At 45.1% G+C, this 11,453-nt stretch overlaps 1 protein-coding gene across 1 annotated transcript; it reads left to right on the top strand.

Moving 5' to 3' along the window:
- Positions 1-4,242: 4,242 nt before the first annotated feature.
- LOC311116511 (stonustoxin subunit beta-like) lies at positions 4,243-4,876 on the top strand (the record flags this gene model as incomplete). Its single annotated transcript, XM_084191599.1, has 1 exon — positions 4,243-4,876. A coding segment is annotated over one exon (509 nt), but the record flags the coding sequence as incomplete, so codon positions are not given.
- Between the last annotated feature and the right edge of the window lie 6,577 nt (positions 4,877-11,453).

Below are 11,453 nucleotides of genomic sequence, written 5' to 3'. Positions count from 1 at the left end.
GAGGACTGCTCCCTTGCTGCTGGAGGCCGCCGTCTGACGCCAAGCTGTAGCGAGAGTAACGGCCGTCCTTCCTCATATCCACTTCCGGGTTGGAGGGAATGGGGGGCAGCTTAATCTCCCGCTGTTTAGCAGCCCACTCAATGAGACCTGAGAATTCAGAGCACAGAGAGGCTGTGGCGTCATCATCCAGGGATGTAAATGACCTCACAATTTCCTGAGGGAAAAGGGGTGTTAAACATCTGGGTCAGTGTAATGAATTGTTCCAATAGAATATTCATTTCTTCCCCAATAGCCCTGTCATCCCCTGAGTCAGCGCCTTCAGATGATGCCTCAGAAGCTGAGACTAACACTGATAGCACATCCTCAAGAGGAATATCCTCCCTAAAAATGCCCAACGCTGCTTCCACTCCTTCAAAAAAGGAGGGCGCAGCTGGCGCATAGTGGGGGATTAATGAAGCTGTCCCTGGCGTGCTGTGTCCCTCGACCCACGAAACATATGTCGGGGGGGGTGACAGCCGCCAAGGGGAACAGCGACATTGAGCTCTGAAAAGAGCTTTTGTTAAATACTTACCCTATGGATAAGCTTGGTGTGCTCATTGTAGGACGACGTCGATGATCTGGAAAATCGACGGCGTTTTCTTCGTCCTGAGTCTTCTCTTCGTCTCTTCTTGGCTTCTTCAGTCTAGTCCAGTCGCTGAAGATAAAGGGAGGCAGATTGAGGGGAGGCATCCCCTCTTATAGGGACACCTGTACTCATATTGACTGCAGGTGTGTGCATAATTTTGTCTCAGGCTGATGCTGCCTTAGGGCAGAGGGTAAACCACTAGGAGCAGAGCTCCCCTATGGGGCGGAGCTCCACGATATAGAACTTCTGTTGTGGGGAGATGAGGGAGCCTGATGGGTGGGTAACTTCTGTTGTGGGGAGATGAGGGAGCCTGATGGGCGGGTAACTTCTGTTGTGGGGAGATGAGGGAGCCTGATGGGTGGGTAACTTCTGTTGTGGGGAGATGAGGGAGCCTGATGGGAGGGTAACTTCTGTTGTGGGGAGATGAGGCTGTGGCTGTGGAGTTGTACTCTGATTTATAGAGGGCAGAACTCTGTGATCCTGGGTGTTCTCAGGTTCTGCTCACAGACCATTCCAAACTCTCTCTGTCACAGAGAAATCAAATAGACATTTCCCTGGCCTTACACAAACTCTCAGCTGCTGTCTCTCATACGGTCTGCCTCTGGATTTTTATAAAAAGTTCTGGGGAATTATTTTACAGGACGTGTGTTGTGTGAGTGCGTCGGGGTGGGGGAGCTGTCGCTAAGCTGTAGACGGGAGGCTTTGACTCTCCTGCCCAAAATAGGGATTTGAGCGACATAAAGAACTGGAGGCCTGTGGCATTGCTCTGTTTGGACTATAAGGTCTTTACCAAGGTCCTCGTTTAACAGACTGAAGTCCCACCTGGACTCTATTGTACACAAGGACCAAACGTACTGTGTACCAGGACGCTCAATCACAGACAATCTGTTCATAATCAGGAGAAAGCCTTTGATAGGGTGGACCATGAATATCTGTTCAATGTGTTGTTTTGGTTGTGGGGAGAATTTTGTGGCCTGTGATCAAATGTTAAATAAATAAATATAAATAATATGCCATTTAGCAGACGCTTTTATCCAAAGCGACTTAGTCATGCGTGCATAAATTTTTGTGTATGGGTGGTCCCGGGGATCGAACCCACTACCCTGGCGTTACAAGCGCCGTGCTCTACCAGCTGAGCTACAGAGGACCACGTAATGTTGCGGTCGTATGCTGGGGCTTCATGTATGGTCAAGGTGTGGGGAGGGCTCAGTAGGCCAGTCTGGGTAGGGAGGGGCATTCACCAGGGATGCCCTCTGTCAGGGCAGCTATACACTCTTGTTATTGAGCCCTTTCTGGGCCTGCTACGCAGGAGGCTACAGGGAGTGTGGGAGCCAGGCATAGGGTTGGGGACAGGCATAGCAGTGTCAGCATACGCTGATGACGTCTGTGTTGGTTAGGGATGAGCAGAACCTACAGGCCCTGGAGAATAGTTTGAGGGTGTACGAGGGGGCGTCTTCTGCTTAGGGAAACTGGGGCATGCGTGAGGCTCTGTTATGTGGGGCATGGAGGGACAGGGCACCTCCGCAGCTTCCAGGGGGTTGCAGTGGGGCTGTGAGTGGCTCAAGATGCTTGGGGTGTATCTGGGCTCGGAGGGTTGGGATAGGAAGAACAGGGAAGGAGTGTCACAAGCGGTGGTGTCGAGGCTGACGAAGTGGAGGTGGCTCATCTCCCAAGTGGAATACAGAGGGACGGTGCTGATCATCAACAACTTGGTGGCATCCTCTCTATGGCATAAATTGGCCATTCTCAACCCCCCCCCGGTGGTCTGCTTGTGGACCTGCAGCGCAAGTTAGTAAACATTTTCTGGTCAGGGTGGCAGCGTTCTGACTCAGCAGCACAGAGGCTACTGTACCGTACGGAGGTGGGCTGGAGGGAACCAGCATGTGCTCTGTTGAGGAGGGCTGGTGGTTTGGGGCTGGATCAGCGGCTCCTCATCATGCGGCAGGAGAGACTCAATACAGCAGGGGTCTCTGATTTCTATGCTGCAGTACTGAGGGCTGGAGCAGCCTGAGGAGGGGCCACCACCGTTTCCACCACTGCAAGTGACAGCAGAGACTGGGGACTGGCAGGAGAGTCCGGAGGACTTACTGACTTTTAACACTCTGAGCTTAGTGGGAGTGAAGGGGCATCAGTGGCAGGGGGTTGTGGGGGCTGAGAGCATGGCAGGGTATAGGTGGAGGGTGCTCTATAAGCTCCCAGTGCTGGAAAGGTCAGGGGTCCTCCAGTGGAGGGTATTACATGGAGCCCTGGACACCAATAGCTGGTTGGCTCGGGTTGACCTGGGAGTTGGGGAGGGGTGTCCGTTTTCTGCAATGACAGACTGTTCATCATGTTTTTTCTGTGTTGCCAGGGTAATGCCATTACTGTTGACGCCTTAGGGTTGAGTTTGAGTTGTACAAAATGATCAACAGTGTGGAGATGTTTCAGGAGGTATGGGGGCTCAGGGGGGCTGTCTGTACGGCTGGAGAGGAGGGGTTGGATGGACGGTTGGAATGTGGTGCTGGTTGGTGTATTGTACTGTGGTGTTGGGTACTGGATAATGTGATTGTGTGGAGGTTGTGGTGGCACGCAATGTGCTTTTAGGAGTGGGGGTGGGAGTGTTAGTGTAATGAGGATGGCTCATTCAAGTAAGACAAGTCAGTCTCTCTCTCTTTCTCTCTCTCTCTCTCTCTCTCTCTCTTAACAGCGCTCTGCACAGGCAGCAGTGGTGGACAGTGATAAGATCTTTACCGAGCTGATCCGCTCCATTGAGAGAAGGCGCTCTGAGGTGAAGGAGCTGATCAGAGCCCAAGAGAAGGCTCAAGTGAGTCAAGCTGAAGGACTCCTGGAGCAACTGGAGCAGGAAATAGCTGAGCTGAGGAAGAGAAGCACTGAGCTGGAGCAGCTCTCACACACAGAGGATCACATCCATTTCCTCCAGGTAACTCAACTGCCTTGATACATGTGATATGAAATTAAAACTCTCAATCATTTGGTTCTGTTCTCTCTCTCTCTCTCGCTCTCTCTCTCTCTCTCTCTCTCTCTCTCTGTCTCCAGAGTTATCAGTCTCTCTCCAGTACCAGTGTATCTTCAGACTTACCCAGCATCGTTGTCCGTCCTCTTCAGTACTTTGGAGATGTGAGTAAGACTGTGTCTGAACTGAGAGAGAAAATAGAAGACGTCCTTAAAGGAGAATGGACCAAGATCTCCACTACAGGTGTGTTGAAAATAATAAGAACATCAACTTTAGACCATTGAAAGTTCCCTACTAGTCATATACATGTGGAATATGGTATGATGATAACATTCCCTCTCTCTGTGAATGTGTTTGTGTGTCTGTAGTGAATATAGTGGATGTTGTACTGCCTCCAGAGCCCAAGACCAGAGAACAGTTCTTACAATGTGAGTCTCTTTATTCTGAAGTAACTAACAGTCTCTTTTTACTGACACTCCTAACAATCCCTCTAGAAATATATAGCAATAGTAGATCTAATCAAAGACTGGGTATCTATCTGACTCCTCATATTTCTCTGATTTGATCTCTGCTGTGCTCTAATCAAAGACAGGGTAGATACAGTATCTGACTTCACTTATTGTTCTAACTTCCCTCATTGGTCTCTGCTCTGCTATTCTCCCAGATTCCTGTCAGCTCACACTGGACCCAAACACAGCATGCACACTCCTCTCTCTGTCTGAAGGGAACAGAAAGGTGACACGTACAGACCAAGTCCAACCATATCCTGTTCATCCAGACAGATTCACCAACTACTACCAGGTTCTGTGTAGAGAGGGTCTGTCTGGACGCTGTTACTGGGAGGTGGAGTGGAGTGGGTGGTGTGTTACAGCAGTCTCATATAAAGACATCAGCAGAACAGGGACAGGTGGTGGATTTGGATACAATGACAAGTCCTGGAGTTTAGAGTGCTCTAGTGGTGGTTATTGGTTCAGACACAATAGTGTTAGGACTAAAGTATCAGGCCCTCAGTCCTCCAGGGTAGGAGTGTACCTGGATCACAAGGCAGGTACTCTGTCCTTCTACAGTGTCTCTGACACAATGACCCTCCTCCACAGAGTCCAGACCACATTCACTCAGCCCCTCTATCCTGGGTTTTTGCTCAATGGTACTGCTGAGCTGGTTAAACTGTAGTAGGGTCCACATAGATACTAGTCATGCTGGTGTAGTCTATAGCTGAGCTGGTTAAACTGTAGTAGGGTCCACATAGACACTAGTCATGCTGGTGTAGTCTATAGCTGAGCTGGTTAAACTGTAGTAGGGTCCACATAGATACTAGTCATGCTGGTGTAGTCTATAGCTGAGCTGGTTAAACTGTAGTAGGGTCCACATAGATACTAGTCATGCTGGTGTAGTCTATAGCTGAGCTGGTTAAACTGTAGTAGGGTCCACATAGATACTAGTCATGCTGGTGTAGTCTATAGCTGAGCTGGTTAAACTGTAGTAGGGTCCACATAGATACTAGTCATGCTGGTGTAGTCTATAGCTGAGCTGGTTAAACTGTAGTAGGGTCCACATAGATACTAGTCATGCTGGTGGTGATGGTCCCCAGATGTGATGATTCATTCTGCTCTGTTTTTATGTACAATGATTTGACTGATTTGATCTTCAGAAGATGTTATGAATTACAATTCAATGCATTCATATTATTTGTAAGTGCAATGTTTTAATCTTATATATTCACATTAATCATGATGAATGCTGTTAATGTATGTTGGTTGTCATTCAGAACCATTTAAATGTTTTCTCAATTGGTTCTCTCTCTCAATGTCATTTTCCTCAGTATCATGGAACAGGTAGTGTTACTTACTTGCTAATTGAACTATATGGGCCGGTTTCCCGGACACAGATGAAGCCTAGTCCTAGACTAAAAAGCATGTTCAATGGAGATGTCCGGGAAACCGGCCCTAAATTTGGCATCTTTTATTCTCCCGTACTGCTCAGTCAAGCAACATTAAACCTGTCCATCAGGTGGTGCTATTAACCAAACAATACAAACCCAGCACATATCTTGACTTGCCACTCAGTATATCAGTAATGTTCAGAATTGTACTTTAATATCATTGGAGATTGATGGTCTTTTTAATCCACTACCCAGAGTCAGGAACAGATGAAGTTAGGTCTGCTACTGTTCAGTTATTAAATATGATTCATGGTGATGTGAAATAAAAAATACATCTAGTAGTAGTTTTCCTTTGCTATTTATTCCAAGGTGTGTCTTTAACTTGTAAATGGATTGTGTTGAAGCTGGCATGTGGTGTGGATGATAGAATAGAGTGAATAGAGGAGAGAAGAGAGGAGGAGATGAGAACATCATATAGAAGACAGATAAGATAGAGAGACAATTCATACCCAGGGGAGTTACTGACTCTGGCCCAAATGACACCCAGTTCCCTACGTAGTGCACTAGGCTACTTCTGACCAGATCTAAAGTAGTGCACTACATAGGGAATAGGGTGGAGATTTGCTCACTGTCATTAGAATGAAGATTTCCATACAGGAGTTACTGTCTCTGTCCCAAATCTCTCCCTGTTCCCTACGTAGTGCACTAGGCTTCTTTTGACCAGATCTAAAGTAGTCTTCTAGATTTTACATGTTTTCTCCCTGTCGTTAGAAAATGACAATATGGTAATGACTTTAGTGGTTTCCTCCCCCTTTGTTTTTATTGGTTGTGTGTTATGTGTGTTAACAATGAATCACAAACAAATTATATTACAGTTGTGTTTAGACAACTTCATGGCTGACATCCCCCAGTTCTGTTAAGACCCATTGAACTGGGTCACATTCTAAATGGTCACTTGTATTGATAGTCCATACTGGGCCTAACTGGGGTTAACCATACTGGAGGGTTTCTTTCTGCACACATATTCCCTCATCTCCAGAACTTTACCTGATGTCTCTCTCTCTCTCTCTCTCTCTCTCTCTCTCTCTCTCTCTCTCTCTCTCTCTCTCTCTCTCTCTCGCTCTGTCTCTGTCTCTGTCTCTGTCTCTGTCTCTCCCTCTCCCATCAAACCGTATAGAAAGCAGCCAACCTCAATATGGTTCCATTCCTGTAGTTATCAGGACACATGAGGTGTGGAACTATTATCTCCTTTCTAAGTGTGAACTTGTCCTAGTCCCTTCATGGATTTAAAAGGAAATGACTGGTATATGTAAACTCCCTCTACCCCATGCCAACACCAATCCAATGCTGTACAATTAATTCCATAGCTTAACAACATACATCACTCACACACACACTCACACAGACACACCTATTCACTTGGGCCTTCTCCCTCATGCCCTGCTGACATCCATGCAGGCCCACATTGACCTTGTGACCTCTGGAGCTCCATGCATCTTGTTCTACACTCCCTGCCTAGTAAAACCCTTTCTCCCATGGGCCTGAGAGTACAGCTCATTTGAGACCATTTTGGAAAAGATTTTCTGTCATTTTTAAATGCCCACAAAAAATTTCACATTATACTGCTGTTTTGAATGTATAGCAAAACCAGGTAGTTTTGAGGTTGAATAGCTACTTGAGTTGCTTGGTTCTACTGAAATTACCAACAGGCATTGGTCCAGGGTGATCAGGCCTATAATTTGAGACCATTTGGGTAAAGATTAGAGCTTTCTTTCCTTTTTAAATCACTCCAGGCAATATGTAATACAAATCTGATTTGGTTGCAATGCTGGGAAGAACTACACCACAGTAGATCCACGTTGCCTTTCAACTTTTTTCAAATAGGTTAAATCCTTCCAAAATGTCATATGAGGTGCAGCAGGCTAGGAGAAAGGGGGGAGAGAGTGGCCAGCCTCCACAGGGGATATAGAAATACATTGCCTGCTGCCCTAACTTCAACTTGATGCCTATGTGGGTTTATATTGCCATATCAAACTGTCTTCTTTGTCAACCCATCAGGCCACTATAAGGATTACCTGTGTTGAGTTTAAGCTTCCTGGAGCAACCGGAAGTGGGAAGATTGACCCTAAACATGGTTTAGATGTATCCACCAGCAGATAGTGAAAACGCTTCATTCAACCCTCTGTAAAAAGTTTAGTTTTTCACGGATTGACCTGAAACTCAGGATTCTGTAAGAGCTTGTCCCAATGAGTTAATGTGTTTAATTACAGCTTCCTGTGACAACCGGAAGTGCCTTACATTGTGGTCATAGGTGCTGTTTCGAAGGGTTAAAAAGGTCACATCCTTCCAAAATGTCACATGTGTGATTAGGCAACCCTCATGAACCCGTACATATTAGAAAACCAGGTTTTTATCCATTTGTTTTTTTATAAAGCTAGAAAAAAATATATAAAAAAAAATAAAAAATATGAAGAAAATATGCATCACTAACTGTAAGTCGCTCTGGATAAGAGTGTCTGCTAAATGACTACCAAAAAAATATATATATATTTTTTCATAAATATGAAAATGAAAAAAAAGACAACTACCAGGTGAACGCATAACTTACCACGTGCCCGTAGCCAAACACGTCTTTAAATGACCAGTGGGGTCGAATCCGGGTGGGGGGGTGTGATAACTGCCTGAATGGAGGTGAAGCTTCACTTAATCTACTTTGAAGCAGAGAAAAAAACGGAATGTTGGAGAAGCTGACTTAATCTACTTTGAAGCAGAAAAAAAAATATGTAAAATTATTTTTTCAAAAATATGAAAATGAAAAAAAAGAAGACATGGGGGCGTGCGGGACGCACTCGCTAAGCGGACCGGCACATTGAACGCGGGTCGGCGACTCCCCGCTTGCCAGGAGCCCTCCGAAAACGTGGACGGATCCTGCCGAGTAAGAAATGATACTCGGGAGGTGTTTACCCAGCTGACAGAGAGAGGGAGAGGGGACTCTCTCCAATCCCACTGACCTCACTGTTGGGTACATGCTGTCTGGACTATTTTCAGAGAATAGACTGCTTAATGTAACCGACGGGATATGAACCAGGTCTACCGCGGGAGAAAGCAACAGCTTGACCGTTACACCAAGAGGACATTCCCTACATTGGAGCTGAATGTCAACATTAAAGATGAAGAAGAGGAGGAGAAGATTGGGGAATCTGTTTCTCATGGTAAGAGCAGGTTCTATCACATTAATCATGATGTATGTTTCTGATGTGTATTGGTTGGCATTCAGAACCATTGATATGTTTTCTCAATTGGAACTATTATCTCCTTTCTAAGTGTGAACTTGTCCACTTCCCTTCATGGATTTAAAAGGAAATGACTGGTATATGTAAACTCCCTCTACCCCATGCCAACACCAATCCAATGCTGTACAATTAATTCCATAGCTTAACAACATACATCACTCACACACACACTCACACAGACACACCTATTCACTTGGGCCTTCTCCCTCATGCCCTGCTGACATCCATGCAGGCCCACATTGACCTTGTGACCTCTGGAGCTCCATGCATCTTGTTCTACACTCCCTGCCTAGTAAAACCCTTTCTCCCATGGGCCTGAGAGTACAGCTCATTTGAGACCATTTTGGAAAAGATTTTCTGTCATTTTTAAATGCCCACAAAAAATTTCACATTATACTGCTGTTTTGAATGTATAGCAAAACCAGGTAGTTTTGAGGTTGAATAGCTACTTGAGTTGCTTGGTTCTACTGAAATGACCAACAGGCATTGGTCCAGGGTGATCAGGCCTATAATTTGAGACCATTTGGGTAAAGATTAGAGCTTTCTTTCCTTTTTAAATCACTCCAGGCAATATGTAATACAAATCTGATTTGGTTGCAATGCTGGGAAGAACTACACCACAGTAGATCCACGTTGCCTTTCAACTTTTTTCAAATAGGTTAAATCCTTCCAAAATGTCATATGAGGTGCAGCAGGCTAGGAGAAAGGGGGGAGAGAGTGGCCAAAATCCACAGGGGATATAGAAATACATTGCCTGCTGCCCTAACTTCAACTTGATGCCTATGTGGGTTTATATTGCCATATCAAACTGTCTTCTTTGTCAACCCATCAGGCCACTATAAGGATTACCTGTGTTGAGTTTAAGCTTCCTGGAGCAACCGGAAGTGGGAAGATTGACCCTAAACATGGTTTAGATGTATCCACCAGCAGATAGTGAAAACGCTACATTCAACCCTCTGTAAAAAGTTTAGTTTTTCACGGATTGACCTGAAACTCAGGATTCTGTAAGAGCTTGTCCCAATGAGGATATGTGTTTAATTACAGCTTCCTGTGACAACCGGAAGTGCCTTACATTGTGGTCATAGGTGCTGTTTCGAAGGGTTAAAAAGGTCACATCCTTCCAAAATGTCACATGTGTGATTAGGCAACCCTCATGAACCCGTACATATTAGAAAACCAGGTTTTTATCCGTTTTTTTTTTTATAAAGCTAGAAAAAAATATATAAAAAAAAAAAAAAATATGAAGAAAATATGCATCACTAACTGTAAGTCGCTCTGGATAAGAGTGTCTGCTAAATGACTACCAAAAATATATATATATATATTTTTTCATAAATATGAAAATGAAAAAAAAGACAACTACCAGGTGAACGCATAACTTACCACGTGCCCGTAGCCAAACACGTCTTTAAATGACCAGTGGGGTCGAATCCGGGTGGGGGGGTGTGATAACTGCCTGAATGGAGGTGAAGCTTCACTTAATCTACTTTGAAGCAGAAAAAAAAAAAATGAAAAATTATTTTTTCTAAAATATGAAAATGAAAAAAAAGAAGACATGGGGGCGTGCGGGACGCACTCGCTAAGCGGACCGGCACATTTAACGCGGGTCGGCGACTCCCCGCTTGCCAGGAGCCCTCCGAAAACGTGGACGGATCCTGCCGAGTAAGAAATGATACTCGGGAGGAGACAGAGAGAGGGAGAGGGGACTCTCTCCAATCCCACTGACCTCACTGTTGGGTACATGCTGTCTGGACATTAAAACAGACCCAGTTGCTAGGTCAACCAAGCATAGACAGATAAGATAGAGAGACAATTCATACCCAGGGGAGTTACTGACTCTGGCCCAAATGACACCCTGTTCCCTACGTAGTGCACTAGGCTACTTCTGATCAGATCTAAAGTAGTGCACTACATAGGGAATAGGGTGGAGATTTGCTCACTGTCATTAGAATGAAGATTTCCATACAGGAGTTACTGTCTCTGTCCCAAATCTCTCCCTGTTCCCTGCGTAGTGCACTAGGCTTCTTCTGACCAGATCTAAAGTAGTCTTCTAGATTTTACATGTTTTCTCCCTGTCGTTAGAAAATGACAATATGGTAATGACTTTAGTGGTTTCCTCCCCCTTTGTTTTTATTGGTTGTGTGTTATGTGTGTTGTTGTGTTAGGTTTTCCCCCTGTGTTCCTAATGGAAAATCCATTAACAATGAATCACAAACAAATTATATTCCAGTTGTGTTTAGACAACTTCATGGCTGACATCCCCCAGTTCTGTTAAGACCCATTGAACTGGGTCACATTCTAAATGGTCACTTGTATTGATAGTCCATACTGGGCCTAACTGGGGTTAACCATACTGGAGGGTTTCTTTCTGCACACATATTCCCTCATCTCCAGAACTTTACCTGATGTCCTCTCTCTCTCTCTCTCTCTCTCTCTCTCTCTCTGTCTCTCTCTCTCTCTCTCTCTCTCTCTCTCTCTCTCTCTCTCTCTCTCTGTCTCTCTCTCTCTCTCTCTCTCTCCCATCAAACCGTATAGAAAGCAGCCAACCTCAATATGGTTCCATTCCTGAAGTTATCAGGACACATGAGGTGTGGAACTATTATCTCCTTTCTAAGTGTAAACTTGTCCACTTCCCTTCATGGATTTAAAAGGAAATGACTGGTATATGTAAACTCCCTCTACCCCATGCCAACACCAATC

Source organism: Coregonus lavaretus (genome assembly GCF_964263955.1).
Source record: "Coregonus lavaretus genome assembly, contig: HAP1_SCAFFOLD_3908, whole genome shotgun sequence".
Lineage (NCBI taxonomy): Eukaryota > Metazoa > Chordata > Actinopteri > Salmoniformes > Salmonidae > Coregonus > Coregonus lavaretus.
This window is presented reverse-complemented; position numbering and strand designations above follow the sequence as displayed.